Here is a 22,130-nt window from a genome sequence, read left to right as displayed (position 1 = left end):
CAGGAGGCCAGCAAAAAGCTTATTGTAGTTGCTACCAATGAGATACCTCTTGCTTTGCTCCCAGAAGATATTTTCTGTTTTTGCTTTTTTTTTCTTCCTATATTCTGTTTCAAAAAAGGGTGGGAGAATGTCTATGCAATTGGAAAATTGTAGGTGAAAATGGAGGGACCTGAGAAACAAAATATGGCTGAAATGGGAAAACAAAAGTTTACTCTGCTCTCTTACTTCTACGAGGGTTGCAGAATTGGCTGTGCAACTGGAAAAACTGGGAGCAGAATCAGAAGCCTTGAGAGGCAAGGAGCACCAGGAAAGGGAGAACAAAAAGGCTCAGTTCTGGTGACTGAGCAAGAGAGTGGGAGTTCCCCACAGGAGGAAAGAGGGAAAGAAACTGTGCTGGACCGCAGTGGGTCAGAGAAAAGCTGACAAATTAGCAAGGGACAGCTACAAGTTTTTCTTTTCTTTTTTAAAAACTTTATTCACTTTACATCCCCTTTGCTGCACCCCCCCCCCCCGGCCTGGTCCCCTCTTCCACAGTCCCTCCTCTCTCTCCTTCTCCTTCCCTCCCTCCTCTCTCTCCCTCCCCTCTCTCACTTCCCCTCTCCTTCCCTCCCTCCCCTACTCCTCTGAGAGGGTGGAGGCTCCCCTGGGTATCCCCTCACCCTGGAACATCAAGTCTCTGTAGGGCTAGGCACATCCTATTCCACTGAGGCCAGACAAGGCAGCCCAGCTAGAAGAACACATTTCACAGACAGGCAACAGCTTCAGAGATAGCCCCCTTTGCAGTTGTTCAGGACCCACATGAAGACTGAGCTACAAATGTGCAGGAGGCCTAGGTCCATCCCATGTATACTTTTTGGTTCACGGTTCAGTCTCTGAGAGCCACCAAGGGTACGGTTAGTTGACTCTGTTGGTCTTCCTGTGGAGTTCTTATGCTTTTCAGGGTCCTCAGTCTTTCACGCAACTCTTTGGTAAGAGTTCCCAAGCTCCATTCAGTGTTTGGCTGTGGGTTTCTGCACCCCTCTGAGTTAGGTGCTGGGTGGAGCCTCTCAGAAGACAGCCGTGGTAGGCTGCCATCTGCAAGCATAACAGAGTATCATTAATAGTGTCAGGGATTGGTGCTTGTCCACGGTCTTTAGTTGGGCCAGTTATTGCTTGGCCATTCCCTTAGTCTCTGTTCCATCCCCCATTCCTGAGTTTCTTGTAGACAGGATAAATTTTGGGCCCAAAGTTTTGTGGGTGGGTTGGTGTCCCTATCGCTCCATTGGGGTTCCTGGAGGTGGCCTCTTCAGGTTCCATGTCCCGACTGCTGTGAATGTCAGCTGAGCTTGCTCACATTGATTCTTGGAAGCGTTCCCTATCACGGGTCTCTGGCCCATCCTCGAGATGTCCCCCAACCCCACCAGCTGCACATTTCCATTTATTCTCGTGGCCCTCTGGCCCTCTATCCTGTCGCTCCCACCACCCGATTCTGAATTTCCCATTTCCCTTCCCATCCCCTCTTCCATCCAATTCCTCCATCTGCCTCCTATGACTATTTTATTTCCTCTTCTAAATGAGGATTCTTGATCCTTTCCTTCTTGTTTAGTTTCTTATGGTCAGAGGAGTGTGCTTGGGTATCTTATATTTTATGGCTAATGTACACTTATAAGTGAGTATATACCATGCATGTTCTTTTGGGTCCAGTTACCTCATTCAGGATGATATTCGCAAGATCCACCCATTATCTGCAAAATCCATGATGTCTTTGTATTTAATGGCTGAATAGCATTCCATTGCACAGATGTACCACATTTTTCTTTATCCATTCTTCAGTTGAGGGACATCTGGGTTGTTTCCAGTTTCTGGTTATTATGAATAAAGCTGCCATGAACATGATTGAGCAAGTGTCCTGTGGTATAGTGGGGCAAATTTTGGGTATATGCCCAGGAGTGGTATAGCTGGGTCTTGAGGTAGAAATATTTCCAATTTTCTGAGAGACTGCCAAATTGATTTCCAAAGTGGTTGTACAAGTTTGCACTCCCACCAGCAAAGGAGGAGTGTTCCCCTTGCTCCACATCCTTGCCAGCATGTGCTATCACTTGAGTATTTGATCTTAGCCATTATGACTGTTGTAAAACGGAATCTCAGAGTCATTTTGATTTGCATTTTCCTGATGACTAAGAACTTTTAATATTGTTTTAAAATCTTTATTATTTTATTTATTTACATTCTAAAAGTTTCCCCTCTTCCTGGTTCCCCCTCCCTGAGTTCTTCACCCCACTCCCTTCCCCCCACCTCTGAGAGGGTGCTCTCCCTCCCACCCACCTACTCCATCTCACCCTCACCAGCATCCCTTTTCCCTGGGGTATCAAGTTTCCACAGTATTAATCTCATCCTTCCCCTCTGAGGCCATACAGGGCAGTCCTCTGCTACTCTTGTGCTGGGGCCATGAAACAGCCCATGTATGCTTCTTGGTTTTTGGCTTAGTCTCTTGGAGCTCTAAGGGGTCCGAGTTAGTTGACACTGTTGTTTTTCCTATGGGGTTGCAATCCCCTTCAGCTCCTTCAGTTCTTCCTCTAAGTCTTCCCTATTGGTCTCTGACCTTAATCCAATGGTTGGCTGTAAGTATCTGCGTTTGTCTCAGTCAGTTGCTGATATAGCCTCTCAGAGGAAAGCCATGCCAGGCTCCTATCTGCATGCACAATGTGGCCCCAGTAACAGTGTCAGCATTTGGTGTCCATGCATAGGATGAATCCCATGTTGAGTCCGTCACTGGGTGGCCTTTCTTTCAGTCTCTGCTCCATTTTTTTTGTCTCTGCATTTCCTTTAGACAGGAACAATTCTGGGTTGAACATTTTGAAGATAAATGGGGGCCCCCCTGCCTCGACTGGGGCCATGTCTATATGCTGGAGGTGGTCTCTTCCAATTCCATCTTCCCACTGTTGGGCAGATCTCCCATGCTCATGGAATGGGGTAGGATTAACAGTAAAAATGGGCATATTACCAAAAGCAATCTATAGATTCAATGCAATCATCATCAAAATTCCAACACAATTCTTCACAGACATGGAAAGAGTAATTCTAAATTTCATATGGAAAAACAAAACAAAATCCAGGATAGCCAAAACAATTTTCAACAATAAAAGAACTTCTGGGGGAATCACCATCCCTGACCTCAAGCTGTACTACAGAGCAATAGTGATAAAAACCACATAGTATTGGACATTTCTTTACATGCTTCTTGGCCATTAGAGAATCCTCTGTTGAGAATTCTCTGTTTAGCTCTGTAACCATTTTTCAAAAAAGACTTATTTATTTATATGAGTACACTACAGCTGTCTTCAGACACACACTAAAAGAGTGCATTGGATCCTATTACAGATGGTTGTGAGCCACCATGTGGTTGCTGGGAATTGAACTCAGGACCTCTGGCAGAGCAGTCAGTGCTCTTAACTGCTGAGCCATCTCTCTAGCTCCTCTGTACCCCATTTTTAAATTGGGTTATGTTGGTGTCTAACTTCTTGAGCTCTTTATAAATTTTGGATATTAGCTGTCTGGCAGATTGTTGAAGATTCTTTCTCAATCTGTAGGCTACTGTTTTGCCTTATTGATGGCGTCCTTTGCCTTACAGAAGCTTGTCAGTTTCATGAGGTTCCATTTAACAGTTGTTGATCTTAGAGCCAGAGCCACTGGTGTTCTGCTTAGGAAGTTGTCTCCTGTACCAAGGAGTTCAAGGCTATTTCCCAGTTTCTATTCTATTAGGGTTAGTGTATCTGGTTTTGAGATCTTTAATCTACTTGAACTTGAGTTTTCTGCAGGGTGATAGACATGGATCTATTCACATTCTTCTACATGTAGACATCCAGGTAGATCAACACCATTTGTTGAAAATGCTTTCTTTTTTCCACTGTATGGTTTTGACTCCTTTGTCAAAAATCAAGTGTCCACAGGTGTGTGGGTTTATTTTGGGGGTCTTTGATTCAATTGATCAATCCATCTGTTCCTATACTAAAACCATGTAGTGTTTTTTTAAAAATTACTATTACTCTGCAGTACAGCTTGAGGTCAGGGATGGTGATACTTCTAGAAGGTTCTTTTTAATTTTAATTTAATTTTATTCTATTTTTATTGTTTAGGATTGTTTTAGGTATCCTGGGTCTTTTGTTTTTCCATATAAAGTTGAGAATTGCTTTATCAAGGTCTGTAAAGAATTGTGTTGGAATTTTGATGGTAATTTCATTGAATCTGTAAATTGCTTTTGGTAAGATGACCATTCTCACTATGCTAATCCTATCTATCCATGAGCATGAGAGATATTTCCATCTTCTGATATCTTCTTTAATTTCTTTCATCAGTGAATTGAAGTTCTTGTCATTTAGGTCTTTCACTTGCTTGGTTAGCAGTACACCAATATATTTCATATTATTCATGGCTATTGTAAAGGGTGTTATTTCCCTAAATTTTTCTTGGCCCATTTATCATTTGCATAAAGGAGGGCTACTGATTTTTTTGGAGTTAATTTTGTATTCAGCCATTTTGCTGAAGGTGTTTATTAGCTGTAAGAGTTCTCTAGTAGATTTTTTTGGGGGGGGGTTGCGTATGTATACCATCATATCATCCATGAATAGTGATACTTTGATGTTTTTCTTTCCTATTTCTATCCCATTGAACTCCTCTAGTTGTCTTATTGCTCTAGTTAGAACTTCAAGAACTATATTGAATAGACACAGAGAGAGTGAGCATCCCTTTCTTGTCCCTGATTTCAGTGGAATTGCTTTAAGTTTCTCTCCATTTAATTAGATATTGGCTATTGGCTTGGTGTATACTGATTTTTATCATGTTTACATATGTGCCTGTACCCTTGATCTTTTTAAGACTTTTAACATGAGGGGGTTTGGGATTTTGTCAAAGGCTTTTTTCAGCCTCTAATGAGATGATCATGTGAAGTTTTGATTTCACTTTGTTTACATGGTGAATTATGTTAATAAAATTTTGAATATTGAACCATCTCTGCATTCCTGAGATGAAACCTACTTGATCATAGTGGGTAATGCTTTTGATGTGTTCCTGGATTTGGTTTGCAAGTATTTTAGCAACAATGTTCATAAGAGAATTTGGTCTGAAATTCTCTTGTTGAGTCTTTGTATGGTTTATGTATCAGGGTGACTGTGGCTTCATAGAATGAGTTTGGCAGTGTTTCTTCAGTTTCTATTTTGTGGAATAGTTTGAGGAGTATTGGTGTTAGATTTTCTTAGAAAGTCTGGAATAATTCTGCAATAAAATCATCTGGCCTTGGGCTTTTTTTTTTTTTTTTTTTTTTTTTTTGTTGTTGTTGGGAGACTATTAATGACTGTTTCTATTTCTTTACAGGTTATAGGGCTGTTTAAATAGTTTACCTCATTTTGATTTAACTTTGGTGTTATGTGGCTAGAAAATGACCTATTTCATTAAGATATTCCAATTTTGTGGAGTACAGGCTTTTGAAATAAGACCTAATGATTATTTGAATTTTCTCATTGTCTTTTGTTATGTCTTCCCTTTGATTTCTGATTTTTATTGGATACTGTCTTTGGTTAGTTCTGCTAAGGGTTTGTCTATCTTGTTTTCTCAAAGAACCAGCTCTTGGATTCATTATTATTTGTATTGTTTCTATTTGATTAATTTCAGCCTTGGTTTTGATCATTTCCTGCCTTCTACTTCTCTTTAGTGTGTTTGCTTCTTCTTCTTCTTCTTCTTCTTCTTCTTCTTCTTCTTCTTCTTCTTCTTCTTCTTCTTCTTCTTCTTCTTCTTCTTGTTCTTCTTCTGCTCTTCTTCTTCTTCTTCTTCTTCTTCTTCTTCTTCTTCTTCTTCTTCTTCTTCTTCTTCTTCTTCTTCTTCTTCTTCTTCTTCTTCTTTTCTCCTTCTCCTCCTCCTCCTTCTTTTCTTCTTCCACCTCTTCTTCCTATTATTATTATTTAGAGTTTTCAAGTATACTTTTCAATTGCTGGTATGAGGACTGTCTAATTTATTTATGGATGCATTCATTGCTATGAACTTTCCTCTTAGTACTGCTTTCATTGTGTCTCATAAATTTGGGTATATTTTGCCTTAAATTTCATTGAATTTTAGAAAGTCTTTAATTTCTTTATTTCTTCTTTGACTCAGAAATCATTAGGTAGAGAGTTGCTCAGTTTCCATGAATGTGTAAGCTCTCTAGTGTTTCTGTTGTTGTTGAAGTCAAGCTTTAATTCATTATGGTCTGATAAGATACAAGGCATTATTTCAATTTTCTTATATCTGTTGGTCAGTTTTGGAGAAGAATCCATGAGGTACTGAGAAGTTATATTCTTTTGTGTTTGGGTGAAATATTTTGTAGATGTCTATTATGTCCATTTGATTCATAATGTTGGTTAGTTTTATTATTTGTTTGTTTTTTGTTTGGACGACCTGTCAATTGGTGAGAGTGGTGTGTTGAGGTCTCCCACTATTAATATGTGGGTTTGATGTGTGATTTAAAGTTTTTTGTTTTGTTTAATTTTTCTTTTTTATTGGATATTTTATTTAGATTTCAGATGTCATCCCCCTTTCCCATTTCTTCCCTCTAGAAACACCCTATCCCATCTGCCCACCACCTTTTTGCTTTTATACCATTTTAATTACATGCAAGTATTAAGGTGAGTTCTAGGTTGAGGAATAGAAATACAATAGATGCAAATAGCCAAGGAACAAGCAAGACAATAAACATAAATAGTCAAAGAACAAGCAAAGCAATGAACAAAGTTCCATGATCACTCCCATGATCACTATTTCTAAGGGCTTATCAGGACGACCAAAATATCTGAGTCTACTTCCCTGTCCTAGCCCAGTCATTTTCATGTCTGAAGCCTACTTCTTTGCTCTAGCCTAAGTTTTAGATTCCTATCTGAAATTACTTCTTTGTTCTAGCCTAATGTCAGATTCCTGCCTAAAGCCCATTTCCTTGTCCTTGGCCAGTATCATATTCCTGCCAAGCAGCCTATTTCCTTGTCCTTGGCCAATGTCAGATTCTTGCTAAGCAGCCCCAAAAGCTCTCTGCCTCTCCCCACTTTTTTATTTCATAAATAAGACTGAGACTGTCTTAGGTCATTCTGACAAGAATACCTTTCTTATTTGTCATGGAATATGCATTATCCAAAGAAATGCACTTATGTCTTAGGTTGGTAAGGCTCTATGCAGAATCTTACCCATCCTTGGCTTGCCAGCCTGTTAAGTAAATAACTCTGTCTGGGGGTCCATTTTCAGTTTCAAACCATGTACTTTGGCTGCCAACATGTTGATGTTGTTAAAGACAAGCTTTAACATGATGGGCAGGAATTAAAGTATTCCTATGACAAAAAGGGCTAGCATGATCAAGCTATATATGCCATTCTTGAAGTTTGACCAAAATAGAAATACTGACTTCAGGTCATGGGTAATTTTATCAGCAGTATCTGCCATATCAACTCTCAACAGAACAGCATTCTTTACATTCATAAACTCACCATGCAAAGTTAAAACATCCAGAGAGGTATTAGAATTATGTCAAATTCCCTGCAAGTGTCTTTAAACTTTTTCCTAATTATAATGACTATCATTGTAAATTTTAGAAGTAACACAGTTCAATGGTATTTGGCATGACACTTGAGATGACTCCTTACTCTGAACTTCCTTTCAATGATTTGAATAGGATAAAGAGCATCAATTCGTTGTTCCAAACGCCTATCTAAATCCTCTTGTATACTCAACAGGTTAGTAACATTTTTTGCTAACTGATTAACAAAAGTAGCTGTCTTAATTTCTTGTGTCAAAGCAATTGCAGAAGCAGCAGTGCTAGTAATTAATGTAATTAAAGCTGTCATACCAGCAATAATCAAGCCCACTACCCTCTTGCTTCTGTTTAAAGCCTAACTCACTTCTTCCAGTACTTGCCAGCTTTTTTTTTCCAGAATACTAAGGTTCTGTAATACTCAGGGCAATAAGACAAAAGCTGGTTGTTAGACCTCCATAACAGACATGCCAGGTTTCAACACACTAACACAATTAGAAAGTGTACAATCAATGCAGCTTACATTAAATACTGTAGAAGAAACACAAGTAATTTTAACTTGACAATTAAAAGAGCCTTAACACATGTACTAACACTTGTTTGCAATCTAAATCCTGTCCCAAATGATTTAAGCTTTAGCAATGTTTCTTTCACAAATGTGGGTGCCCTTGTGTTTGGGGCATAGATATCCAGAATTGAGATATTATCTTGGTAGACTTTTTCTTTGATGAGTATGCAATGTCCTTTATTGTCTCTCTTAATTTTGGTTGATATTCTGTATTATCAGATATTAGAATGGCTTCTTCAGCTTGTTTCTTATGTCCATTTCCTTGGAAAACTTTTTCCTAGTCCTTTACTTTGAGGTAATGTCTATCTTTATTGAGGGTTTTCTGTATGTAGCATAATAATGGATTCTATTTTTGCATCCATTGTTAACCTGTGTCTTATTGGGAAATGGAATCCATTGATGTTGAGAGATAATAATAACCAGTGATTGTTAATTTTTGTTATTTTAATGTTGGTGGTGTTAGTGTATATATGTTTGTGTGTGCTTTCTTTACTTTTGCTGGTAATGAAATTACTTATTTCTGGTAGGTTTGTTTTTGGTTTTTTGTTTGTTTGTTTGTTTTTGGTTTTTTTTTGATGTAGTTATCCTCCTTGGGTTGGAGTTTTTCTTCTAGTATTTTCTGTAGGACTGGATTTGTGGATAGATAGTTTAAATTTGGATTTGTTTTGAAATATCTTATTTTTTCCATCTAAAGTGAGAATTTTGCTGGGTATCGTAGTCTAGGTTGGCATCTGTAGTTTTGTAGAGGGTACAAAATATTTGTCCAGGCTTTTAGAGTCTGTGTTGAGAAGTCAGGTGTAATTCTGATAGGTCTGCCTTTGATTTTTGCTGGCCTTCTCCCTTTGCTGCTTTTAATATTCTTTTTAAATTCTGTAGATTTTGTTTTGATTATTATGTGGTGGGAGGTTTTTCTTTTTCTGGTCCAGTCTAACTAGTGTTCTATAAACTTCTTGTATGTTTATAGGCATTCATTCTTTAGATTGGAAAAATTTTCTTTTAAGATTTTGTCAGAAATATTTTATGGTCCTTATATCTGGGACTCTTCCTTTTATTCCTATTATTCTTACACTAGGTCTTTTCATGGTATTGCAGATTTCCTGGATGTTTTGTGTTAGGAATTTTTTGGATTTAACATTTTCTTTGACCGATGTATCAATTTCTTCTATTGTATCTTCTATGACCGAGATTCTCTCTTCTATGTCTTGTATTTTGTTGGTGATGCTTGCATCTGTTCTTTCTGTTCTCGTCCCTAGGTTTTCCATCTCCAGGATTACCAAATTTGTGTTCTTTTTATTGCTTCTATTTCCATTTTTCAGGTCTTGAACAGTTTTATTTATTTCTTTCACCTGTTTAATTATATTTTTCTGTATTTCTTTAAGGGTTTTTCCCTCTTTAAAGTCTTCTACCTGCTTGATTTTTTTTTTTTGTATTTCATTAAGGGATTTATTCCTCTTAAAAGGCCTCTATCAAAGATGATTTTTTTTCATCGTATTTTTTGGCTTCTTTGTCAAAGATCAAGTGTCCATAAGTGTGTGGTTTTATTTCTGGGTCTTCAATTTGATCCCATTGGTCAAAATATCTGTCTTTGTACCAATACCTTGCAGTTTTTTTTTACCATTATTGCTCTGTAGTATAGCTTGAGGTCAGGGATGCTGATTCCCCTAGAAGTTCTTTTACTATTAACTGTTGTTTTCACTATTCTGTGTTTTTTGTTTTACCAGACAAATTTGAGAATTGCCCTTTCCATGTCTTTGAAGAATTGTGTTGAGATTTTGATGGGGATTGCATTGAATCTGTAGATTGCTTTTGGTAGGATGGCCATTTTCACTTTGTTAATTGTGCCAATCCATGAGCATGGGAGATCTCTCCATTTTCTGAGACCTTCGTTGATTTCTTTCCTGAGAGACTTGAAGTTCTTGCCATTCAGATCTTTCACACACTTAAGGACACTTCATTTTTGACAAGGAAGCCAAAAATATACAATGGGAAAAAGAAAGCATTTTCAATAAATGGTGCTGATCTAACTGGCAGTCTGTATGTAGAACAATGAAAATAGATCCATATTGGTTACCTTGCAGAAAGCTCAAGTCCAAGTGGATCAAGGACCTCAACATAAAACCAGATACACTGAATCTAATAGAAGAGAAAATGGGAAAAAGCCTTGAACTTATTGGCACAGGGGGAATAGTTCCTAAACAGAACTCCAATGGCTCAGGCTCTAAGATTGAGAATTGATAAACGAGACCTCATGAAACTGGAAAGCTTCTGTAAGGCAAAGGACATTGTTAATAGGACAAATTGGCAACCTATAGATTGAAAAAAAAATCTTCACTAACCCCATATCAGATAGAGGGATAATATCCAAAATATATAAAGAACTCAAGAAGCTAAACACCAAGAAACAAAACAACACAATAAAAAAATGGGGTATAGAACTAAATAGAGAATTCTCAACAGAGGAATTTTGAATGGCTGAGAAGCATTTGAAGACATATTCAAAGTCTTTAGTGATCAGGGGAATGCAAATTAAAATGACCCTGAGATTTCACCTTACACTAATCAGAATGACTAAGCTCAAAACCTCAGGTGACATGTTGGTGTGGATATGCAGAAAGAGGAACAATCCTCCATTGCTGGTGGGATTGCAAACTGGTACAACCACTCTGGAAATCAATCTGGAGGTTCCTCAGAAAATTGGAAACAAATCTACCTGAAGACCCAGGTATACCACTTTTGGGCATATACCCAAAAGATGCCATAGGGGCATGTGCTTCACTATGTTTATAGTGGCCTTATTTGTGATAGCCAGAAGCTGGAAACAACCCAGATGTCCCACAACTAGAGAATGGATACAGAAAATGTGGTTCATTTATACAATGGAATACTACTCATCTATTAAGAACAAGGACATCCCAAGTTTTGCAGGCAAATGTATGGAACTAGAAAATATCATCCTGAGTGAAGTAACTCAGACCCCAAAGGACATACATGGTATGTACTCACTAAAAAGTGGATATTAACTAAAATGTAAAGAATACCCAGGATACAACCCACAGAATTAAAAAAAAAAAGGTCAACAAGCTGAAAGGCCTAAGTGAGGATGCCTCAATCCCACTTGGGTGGGAGAAGAAATTAATCATAGGAGTAGGAGGAAAAGGGGGACCTGGATGGGAAAGTGGACAAAGAGGGGAAGAGGGAAACATGATCAGGTATTGGGTAAAAGAAACAAGACTGAAGTCCTGAGGGCCAGTAGAAAGAATGGAAACAGGCAACCTTGAGAGGTAGGAGGTAGGTGGACCCTCTAGAAAGTACTGGAGACCTGGAAGGTGAGAAACTCAAAAGAAGGGACCCTAGATGAAATGCTCTACAGTGGGGAGAGAAAACTTGTAGAACCCACCTCCAGTGGAGGGACAGGACATCAAGTGTTGGGATGAGGTTGCTATCCCACAGTCAAAAATTCTGCCCCAGAATTGTTTCTGTCTGAAAGAACTGCAGGGACAAAAATATAGAGGAGCCTGAGGAAAAGGTGGTCCAGTGACAGGCCCAAATAAGGATCCATCTCAAGGAGAGGCTCCAAGGCCTGACACTATTACTGAGGCTATGGTGTGCTTACAGACAGAAGCCTAGTGTGATTACCCTCTGAGAGGCCCAACAAGCAGCTGAAAAAGTCAGATTGGATATTTACGCCCAGCCAATGGACAGAAGCTGCTGACCCCTGTGTTTGAGTTAGGGAAAAGCTGGAAGGAGTTGAGAAGGGCAACCCTATAAGAAGAACAGTAGTCTCAACTAACCTGGACCCCTGAGATGTCTCAGACACTGAGCCACCAACCAAGTAGCATACACCAGCTGATATGGGGCCCCCAACACACATATAGCAGAGGACTTCTGGGTCTGGACTCAGTCATAGAAGATGCACCTAACCCTCAAGATACTGGAAGCCTTAGAGAGTGGGGATATCTGGTGGGTGGGCATTGGGGGATGGGGACACCCTGGTGGAGAGGCAGGGGGAGGAGGTATGGGATGTGGAACAGTCAGAGAGTGGACTGGGAGGGGGATAAAGTCTGGACTGTAAAAAATGTTTAAATTAAAAGGAAAAAATAAAAGGCCTCTATCATCTTTATAAGATTGGATTTAAGGTCATTTGCTTGCATTTTGGTTGTGTTAGGATATCCAGGGTTTGCTGTGCTCTGAAGGTATCATATTGACTTAGTTTTTGTTGATTGTGTTCTTTTGAGGGCCTTTAGCTATCTAGATGGCTTTAGTCCCTGGATATTCCTGTTGTAGCAGGTATTGGGAGGGGGCATAATCTTGATGATCCTGGTGTGGCAGGCCTTTGATGGGTATCCTTGGGTTGTTTGTTTCTGGATCAGTAGGTCTGATGAAGATGCACTGAGAAGCAGCAGGGAAATGAGTGTCCATCAGGGATAGCAGGCTGCTTAGGGTGGTAGGGGTGTCCCAGAGGACTCAGCAGGCAGGGAAGATGGCTGCAGGAAGGGAATCTAACCTGTATGGTACTGGATCAGCAGGTCTTGTTCTTTTATCTTTTCTTTTAATCTTTATTTTATATTTTCCCAATCTGCTTTTATACCATTTTAATTACATGCAGGTATTAAGGTCAGTTCTAGGTTGAGGAACTAGCAATACAATAGATGCAAATAGTCAAAGAACAAGCAAGGCAGTAAAGTCCTGTGGTCACTCCCATAATCACTAAGGGCTTATCAGGATGACCAAAATATCTGAGCCTACTTCCCTGTCCTAGCCTAAAGTCATTTTTCATGCCTGACGCCTACTTCTTCGTTCTAGCCTAAGATTTAGATTCCTGCCTGAAGCCCATTTCTTTTTGGGTGTTTTTGTTTTCTAGGTTTTGGGGGTTTTCTTGTCTTGTTTTTGAGAAAGAACTTAAATTAGGTTGGGTAGGAGTAGGAGAGGATATGAAAGGACTTGGAAGAGAGGAAGAGCATGATCAAAACATATTTAAATGTCAAAGTTTTTAAAATAAAGATAAATAAAAAATAATTTCCTTAAAAGATTATGAATTTATTTTGTGTTTAATTTTTCCATCATTTTGATTGTGTTAATTTGGGTAATTTCTGTTTTTTGATTAGTAGGGTCAAGGGCATAAGACTTGTTTATCTTCTCAAAAAATCAGCTCCTAGATTAATCAAGTTTCTACTGTATTTGAATTTATTTTGTTCTCATAATTTTACCCAAGTAGTGCTTTTTGATTTTCTATCTATCTATCTATCTATCTATCTATCTATCTATCTATCTATCTATCTATCTATCTTACAGCCTGATCCTACCCACCTTCTCCCTCCTCCTGGATCCCAGAATGTAAGAATTGAGGGTTTTAAGTTTCCTTTACACGAGTGCTTTTAACATGTCTTACAGGTTTCTGTTGTTTCATCTTTGTCTCATTTCAGGAATTAAAAAAAAAAAGATTCTTGATTTTTTTCTTTGACCTAGTCATCATTCAGTAGTAAATTGTTTAATCTCTATGAGTTTGTGTACGTACTAGAGATTTGTTTGGTTTCAATTTTAACTTTTATTGCAATATTGTCAGATAGGAAACAGTAATTTCAACTTTTGTTTTTGAATTTGTGTTCTAGGATGTATTCTATATTAGAGAAGTTTCCATAGGTTGCTGAATAGGATGCATATTGTTTCATGTTTGGGAGGTATATTCTGTAGATATGTGTGAAGTCCATTTGATATATAATGCCATTTATTTCTGACAATTTTCTGTTTTTGTCCAGGTACCCTGTCCATTGGAGAAGGTGAGATATTGAATTAACTTACTATTAATGGGTTTAAATTAACCTGCTTTAACTCCAGTGAGATATATAACTGAAGTTATGTGCCCCAGAGTTTGGTGCATTAATATTTAGGTTTGCAATGTCTTCTTCATTAATTGTGCCTTTGATTAGAATGAAGAGTCTTCATCTTTCTATTCAGTTTTAATTTCTAAAAGTTTAAATATCTATTTTGTCAGATATTAGAATTGCAATGCTTCCTTCCTTCCTGGTCCCACTTGGAGCACCCTTTTTCATTCATCCACCCATCCATCCATTTAATTAATTAATTAATTAATTAATTTACTTTTTGGTTTTTTTTCGAGACAGAGTTTTCTCTGTGTAGCCCTGGCTGTCCTGGAACTCACTCTGTAGACCAAGCTTGCCTCGAACTCAGAAATCCGCCTGTCTCTGCCTCCCAAGTGCTGGGATTAAAGGCATGCGCCACCACTGCCTTTTTTTTTTTTTTTTTTTTTAAGGATGTATTTATGTATATGAGTACACTATAGCTGTCTTCAGACACACCAGAAGAGGGTGTCAGAGTTCATTACAGATGGTTGTGAGCCAACATGTGATTGCTGGGAATTGAACTCAGGACCTCTGGAAGAGCAGTCAGTGCTCTTAACCACTAAGCCATCTCTCCATCCCCCATCCTTTTAAGGTGGTGCCTAATAATTATTTAACTGTTTAGAAAAAATTTGTTTTGAATACATGAAAGAAAAACTTAGAGATAACTCCTAATAAAACATAGAATATACTTTCCAAGGTGATGGGAAATCCCAACAGGTGTCCCTAAGTAGTATCCAGTGTTGCATACAATCATGGGTCTCACCCTCTTCACTCATGGAGCTGCAGAAAACATGTATATATTGGTGGTAGAGACACATCACATTCCTGAGGTTGGTCAAATGGACCCACCCCAGAGGCTGAGAGTGTCATACTGACACTGTCACTCTGGGACTGGCATATTTAAAAACACTCCCAGCACTCTCTGCAGGCAGCTGAGTTTTCTCCTTTTCACCCATCCAATATTGAGTTTTAACATGACCAGGTAGGAGGCAGCCAGGCAACAGCAACCTGGGACATCAGTACCAAGATGGTTCTGTCAGTTGGAGAGACCACTTGTTGCCTCCCAAGGGTCCTTGTCCATGAGGCCAGCAGGTGGTGCCTATTTTTAAAGTTGAGTTTCTTGTATACAACAGAAGGATAGATTTTATTCCTTAATCAGGTCAGTAAGTCTGTGTCTTTTAACTGTGGAGCTAAGGTCATGAATACTGAAATTTATGGTTCAAAGGTATGTGCTGACTGCATTTCTCCCCTCTTTTATTTGTTGTTTGTGGTTTTAATTGGATATTTTACTTACATTTCAGATGTTATCCCCTTTCCCCCCAACCCAGAACACCCATCCCATCCCCTCTCCTCCTGCTTCTATGAGGATGTGCCCCCACCCACCTCCCCACCCTGTTTTTAGTGGTACTTTGTCTTTCTGTAATTATAGCTTCATTTTGTTTTCTTTCGACACTCTTGGTTATGCTTACTCCTTACTGCCTTACTGCCTGAAATATTGCATTCCATGTTCTGTGTAGGATTGGTCTCCTGGATAGTAATTCTTTTAGCCTGCTTGGTTCATGGAAGGTTTTTCTTTCTCCTTCAAATATGGGAGATAGTTTTGTTGATTAATGAAGTCTAGCTTGTTAGTTAAAATATTGCATTCCATGTTCTGTGTAGGATTGGTTTCCTGGATAGTAATTCTTTTAGCCTGCTTGGTTCATGGAAGGTTTTTCTTTCTCCTTCAAATATGGGAGATAGTTTTGTTGATTAATGAAGTCTAGCTTGTTAGTTATGGTTTATTAGCACTTGAAGTGGACTGCTTCAAGCTCTTCTGGCTTCAGATTTTCCACTGAGAAATCAGCTGTTATCATTATAGAGTTTCCTTTATATGTGATATATTTTTTTCTTGCAGCTTTCAATATTTTCTTTGTTCTATATACTCTCTGTTTAAACTATGACATGCCATGAGGAGTTTGTGTGCATGTGCACGTATGAATGTGTGCGAGCAAGAGATCTTTTCTTCTTGTATATGTGGTCTGTGTAATTCTTGCATATGTTTATGTTGTTCCTTAGTTTGGGCAGTTTACTTTTATGATTATGTCAAAGATCTAGTCTTTGTCATTGACCTGGAATTATTCTGCCTCATTTATGTTTATAATTAGAAGATTTGGTTCTTTTCATAGTGTCCCCTAGTCCCTGCTTTTTCCTTTCCTATACTTATTTTTTTTTTAAATATATCCTTTCCTTGTGTGGTTTAATTCCTCTGTCTTTGAGTCCTGATAATCAGTGTAGCCACTTACTTTTGAGGGTTTCCGGTGAGTTTTCTAGTTGGTTATTGACTTTTCAATTCTATCTTCATTAGAGTTTGAGGTCTCATCGATATTTCTATCTCTTCTTTGAATTTTCACTCCAAATCTTGTCATTTTCCCAGTATATTTGTATATATATGAGTATATTTGTAGCTTCTTGGCCATCACTCATGTATCTATTGTTATACTTTTGAAGTTTAATGAGGGATTACCTTGTTTCTTCTTTAAATTTATTGAATTCTTTGATACATTTTAATTCTGTGTCCTGGGTTCATCTAGGTAAATTGGGACTAGTGTGTTTGAACACAGATATCCTATTTTGGCCATTCATATTGTTTTTTTTTGTTTGTTTTGTAATGAGACTTGAGTATGTAGACTTTTTTCCTTTGATTATAGGTCCGATGTGAAATTCTGGTCTGTGCAGGCCTGTGTGACTAGAACTAGGGTAAGATAAGCTGCTACATGAGCTTTTGTTTGGAACTAGGCCAGGCAAGCCAGTGTTTGAGCCTTAGTCTGGAGCTACAACTATAGGTGGAAGGAGCAGATGAGAGCAGGTGGAGGGAATCACCAGGTAGAGTTAGAGCAATGGGTCCTGAGGCCTGTGACAGCAGAGATGGCATTATAACAGTGTGGTGAATGGGAGAGGGAAGAAGTGATTTACTACTCAAAGACAGCTCCAAAAAAATTGGTTCATGCATTAAAAGTCTGGGGCTAGGTCCCTGCTAAATTGTGACTTTCTGTTGCAGACTATTTTTGGATGATTTTAGAGGAAATGGTATCAACTACAAGGATAATCCTAATATTTCATTCCAGAAAGATGGCCAGAATCTCAGAGTTCCTCTCCCATAACATGAGCATCATTTGTCTGTTTGTGCTTATTTGCAAGAATTAAATATTAATGAACTGACATAACTCAGGATATTCCCTTGTAACTGCTATAGTGAACTCCTCTGGCTTTGATTCAGGATTCCCACACCAGCAGACTGAAAAGCTAACTTTAAAAAGTTGTGTTTGTATATGTGCCTGTGAGTATATATGTGTGTAGTTTCTGCTTATTATTTTGAGGCATAGCCTCTCGCTAAACTTGGGGCTTACATTTTCTTGGCAAGGCCAAAAGTCGGCAAGCTCCAGTGATGTCCTTGTCTCTACTCCCCTTGGATATAGGGTTACAGGTATTTATGGGATACTCAACTTTGTTATGGATGTTTTGGAATTGTAACTATGTTCCTTATGATTGCACTGCAAGGGGTCTTAACTGCTAGGCCATCACTCTAGCCTCTAACTTTTATTATTATATCTTTTTAGTTGCACACTAGTGTTTCACAAGTAAGGGAGATCAGAAAAATGTGGATATATATATATATATATATATATATATATATATATATGTGTGTGTGTGTGTGTGTGTGTGTGTGTGTGTGTGTGTGTGTGTCTCACATACATATATACACACATACACATATAGGAATGTTTCTCAGCCACCAAGAAAAATGAGGTTAAATTATTTGCAAGAAAATGAACAAACACAAAAAATCGTATTAAGCAAATTAAGCCAGTTTCAGAGACAAATATAGTCTCTTTTGAGGTCCTAGGCTTTACATGGTCAAATAAAACCGTGTGTGTGTGTGTGTGTGTGTGTGTGTGTGTGTGTGTGTGTGTGTAATGACAGTAGAAGATGCCCGCCCACAGGAGCAAAGGGAACAGACAAGAGTGGAGAAGGATAAGCAAAGACAGAGCTCAGGTGGGAGGGATGCTCAGTGTAAAAGTAGGATTGTGTGAAAATTAAAAGGAAATAAATTAAAATGTAAAAACAGTCCTAAACAACAGTAATAGCTTACTTTCTACTGATGAATATACTTTTTCTAAATGATCCCACTCTATCCTCTGAACTCATAAAGGTAGAAAATGTCAGTCCTGCTCAGCAGATAGGAAACCTGAAGTTGAGAGAAAATAAGCAAAGTCCCAAGATAAAGAAGCTGGTGCCAGAGCTAAGAGTCTGGCTCAGTTTACAGCTATGCTTCGAAGAGATGTTTGGAGCTGTGCATGGAAGGCAGAAGGAGAATAAAGTGCTAACTTTTAAATTTAGAAGTAGAGCAAAATGAATTTTCATAGTTCAGATAACCCATTATTCACTTTAACTTTCAAGGACTGCAAACTATCTCCCTCAGGGTTTTTATTTGCAGATGTATATCACAAGTCTTCTATGTATGCGGTGCAGGCAGCAGTCCGAGAAAGAGGGTCGCTGGTTGGACTGCAAGCTTACTGTAGCTTTATTTCCTGATAAGTTTTCATTTTATCAGTATTGGCAAAGGTCAGAAAGATTTGTTCCAGGGTTACTTGTTTGACAGAATAGTCTTCTAACTTGAACAGCACTTTAGCTTCCTCCAAAATTTCAAATACCTTAAAAACAAACAGACAGACAGACAAACAAAGGCAATGTTATCATATAGTATCTCTTCCTTCACTTGACCTTCCTCAACTAGCACAAAAAGATAAAAAAAAAAAGCCACAAAACACAAGAGAAAATGATCAAAAAGCAGATAGGAAACAGCTATCTTGCCTGCCACATCATTTTGCATAAACATACTTTTTAGACAGAAATTTTACATGTAGCCCAGGCTGCACTCAAACAGGAGATTCTCCTGTCCCAGTCTCCAGAGTCGAGGGATGGCAAGCCTGCCCATCCATGCCTACCTAACTACCACCATTCTCTTGTTGAACATTACATAATAATAGAATTTAAGAATCAGAAGACTCAATTAAATTCAGGAGACCTTGGAAAAGTAACAAAATTTCTAATTCTTTCTAATTAGATTCTCATTCCATATGCTTAAGTTCCAATGCTTTCTATTTGTCCTCTATTAACACATTAGGTTGGCATGAATTTCACAACCACCTTTCCCCAGCAGATTTCCTTGCTTGGAATATAGTAGCCAATAGTCCCATGAAATTCCTGGTATTTGATGTTACCTAAGAAGAGAAAGATTTTTGACAAGTGAGTAATGGAGAGGATCATAGTGTTTCTTTGTAATAATAATAATGTTGATGATGATACAGTATTGTTTTATAGTGTTGGCTGGCCTGGAACATACTAACCAAGGGTGACCTGAAACTTGCTATGTAGCCCAGGCTGATCTTGAATTTATGGCAACTGCCTCTGCTCATCACTTTCCAGAATTACAGGTGCGCACTGGATACTATTTGGTAGTTTTGAAAAACTCCTATGTAATTTCTATTTCAATGACGCACACATATGCCAGAGAAAATATGTTCAATTAATACAAAGGATGATATAATCCTCAAGATTATAATCATTAACAGGGATGACCTTAATTATCTCAATATATTTACTTCCTTATAAAATACTACCTTATTACTTATAGTTTGAAAAACTTCAGAGTTGGCTAATTAAATCTGGAAAAAAATCATAGCTTACATGATCATTTGCAAAACCCAAGAGAAAGTGGGGAAGAGCCTTGAACACATGGGCACAGGGGAAAATTTCCTGAACAGAACACCAATGGCTTATACTCTAAGATCAAGAATCAACAAACAAGACCTCATAAAATTGCAAAGCTTCTATTAAGGCAAAGGACACTGTCAATAGGACAAAACAGCAACCAACAGATTGGGAAAAGATCTTTACCAATCCTACATCTGATAGAGGGCTAATATCCAATATATACAAAGAACTCAAGAAGTTAGACTCGAGAGAACCAAATAACTCTATTAAAAATGGGGAACAAAGCTAAACAGAGAATTCTCAACTGAGGAAACTCGAATGGCCAAGAAGCACCTAAAGAAATGTTCAACATCCTTAGTCATAGAGAAATGCAAAACAACCCTGAGATTCCACCTCACACCAATCAGAATGGCCAAGATCAGAAACTCAGGTGACAGGAGATGCTGGCAAGAATGTGGACAAAGAGGAACATTGTTGGTAGGATTGCAAGCTGGTACAACCACTCTGGAAATCAGTATGGCAGTTCCTCAGAAAACTGGATGTAGTATCACCTGAGGACCCAGCTATACCACTCCTGGGCATATACCCAGAAGATGCTCCAACATATAAAAAACCATGTGCTCCACCATGTTCATAGCAGCCTTATTTATAATAGCCAGAAGCTGGAAAGAACCCAGATGTCCTTCAACATAGGAATGGATACAGAAAATGTGGTACATTTACACAATGGAGTACTGCTCAGCTATTAAAAACAATGACTTCATGAAATTCTTAGGCAAATGGATGGAACTAGAAATTATTATCTTGAGTGAGGTAACCCAATTACAAAAGAACACACATGGTATGCACTCACTGATAAGTGGATATAAACCCAAAAGCTTGCAATACCCAAGATACAATTCACAGACCATATGAAGCTCAAGAAGAAGAAAGATCAAAGTTTAGATGCTTGGGCCCTTCTTAGAAGGGGGAACAAAATACTCATGGGAGGAAATATGGAGACAAAATGTGGACCAGAGACTGAAGGAAAGGCCATCCAGAGACTGCTCCACCTGGGCATTCATCCCATATACAGTCATCAAACCCACACACTATTGTGGATGCCAAGAAGTGCTTGCTGACAGGAGCCTGACATAGCTGTCTCCTGAGAGGCTCTGCCAGAGAGCCTGACAAATACAGAGGTAGATGCTCACAGCCAACCATTGGACTTAGCATGGGATCCCCAATAAAGGAGTTAGAGAAAGTACTGAAGGAGCTGAAGGGGTTTGCAACCCCATAGGAAGAGCAATAATATCAACCAACCAGACCTCCCAGAGCTCCCAGGGACTAAACCACCAACCAGAGTACACATGGAGGGACTCATGGCTCCAGCCATATATGTAGCAGAGGATGGCCTTATTGGGCATCAATGGGAGGAGAAGCCCTTGGTCCTGTGAAGGCTCGATGCCCCAGTGTAGGGAAATGCCAGGGTGGGGAGGTGGGAGTAGGTGGGTGGGTAAGTGAGCACCCTCATAAAAGTTGGGGGAGGATGGGATAGTGGGCTTCTGGAGGGGACCAGGAAAGGGGATTACATTTGAAATGTAAATAAAGAAAATATCTAATTAAAAAAACTTTCTTCTAGAAGTTGCCTTAGTCATAATTTATTGAGTGACAGAAAGTAACTAACATATATAGCTTAGTGATTACACCCAATACTCTAGCTGTCATCTGTGTTGTGACCAACTAATTTTCTCTTCCTTAAAGGCAACCACTTTCCCGATTAAGCACCTATGGTTTCTATGGCTAAGCATCTCTTAGCTTTCTTTATTGTATTTAAGAACGGACTCTTAATATAATTGCATTGTTTTGAATTCACTGTGCTTTACACAAAGACACACATATACAACATATTCTTTTAATTTCTATCTTTTAAAATATGTTGTAATATACAGCTATGTATCATTAACTACACATTCAACAGAAGGCTAATATCCGAAGTATATGAAGAAATAAAAAAAAATCTAGATATCAAAGCAAATAATGCAATTAAAAATGTATACATATTTGAACAGAGGATCCTCAAAAGAGAAAATTCAAACGAGAAAGAAATGTTCAACATCCTTATCTATGAGGGAAATGCAAATTAAAACTACTTCAAGATTCCATCTTATACCTGTTAGAATGGCTATGATCAGAAACACAAGTGACAGCTTATGTTGGCAAGGATGTAGAGTAAGGGGAACACTAATCCATTTTTGGTGGGAGTGCAAACTTGTGTAGCCACTACGGATGGTGCAGAAATCAGTAGGGTAGTTCCTCAAAAAATTGGGAATCAATATACCTCAAGATCCAGGTGTATACCCAAAGGATACTTCATCCTATCACAAGGACACTTGTTCAACCACATTTGTTGCTGTTCTATTTATAATAGCTAGTAATTGGAAAC

General features: G+C 38.5%; 1 protein-coding gene across 3 annotated transcripts in view; it reads right to left on the bottom strand.

The window, feature by feature from the left end:
- Nucleotides 1–18,392: 18,392 nt before the first annotated feature.
- The window catches only part of LOC117713553 (phospholipid-transporting ATPase ABCA3-like), a 158,744-nt gene continuing 155,006 nt past the window's right edge, over nt 18,393–22,130 (bottom strand). For 2 of the 3 annotated variants that reach the window (XM_076919006.1, XM_076919044.1), the window contains 2 exons: nt 19,139–19,212; nt 18,400–18,642 (listed from right to left, as the gene is read on the bottom strand). In XM_076919006.1, the coding sequence (XP_076775121.1) occupies nt 18,502–18,642; nt 19,139–19,212 (215 nt within the window). In that variant the 3' untranslated portion in view covers nt 18,400–18,501. Of the gene's footprint in view, nt 18,643–19,138; nt 19,213–22,130 lie in introns of all 3 variants that reach the window. The other variant, XM_076918994.1, reaches the window with a different exon arrangement.

The sequence above is a fragment of the Arvicanthis niloticus genome, chromosome 1 (assembly GCF_011762505.2).
Source record: "Arvicanthis niloticus isolate mArvNil1 chromosome 1, mArvNil1.pat.X, whole genome shotgun sequence".
NCBI classification, from domain to species: Eukaryota; Metazoa; Chordata; class Mammalia; order Rodentia; family Muridae; genus Arvicanthis; species Arvicanthis niloticus.
The sequence above is the reverse complement of the archived record's forward strand: the minus strand, read 5'-3'. Positions and strand labels throughout refer to the sequence as shown.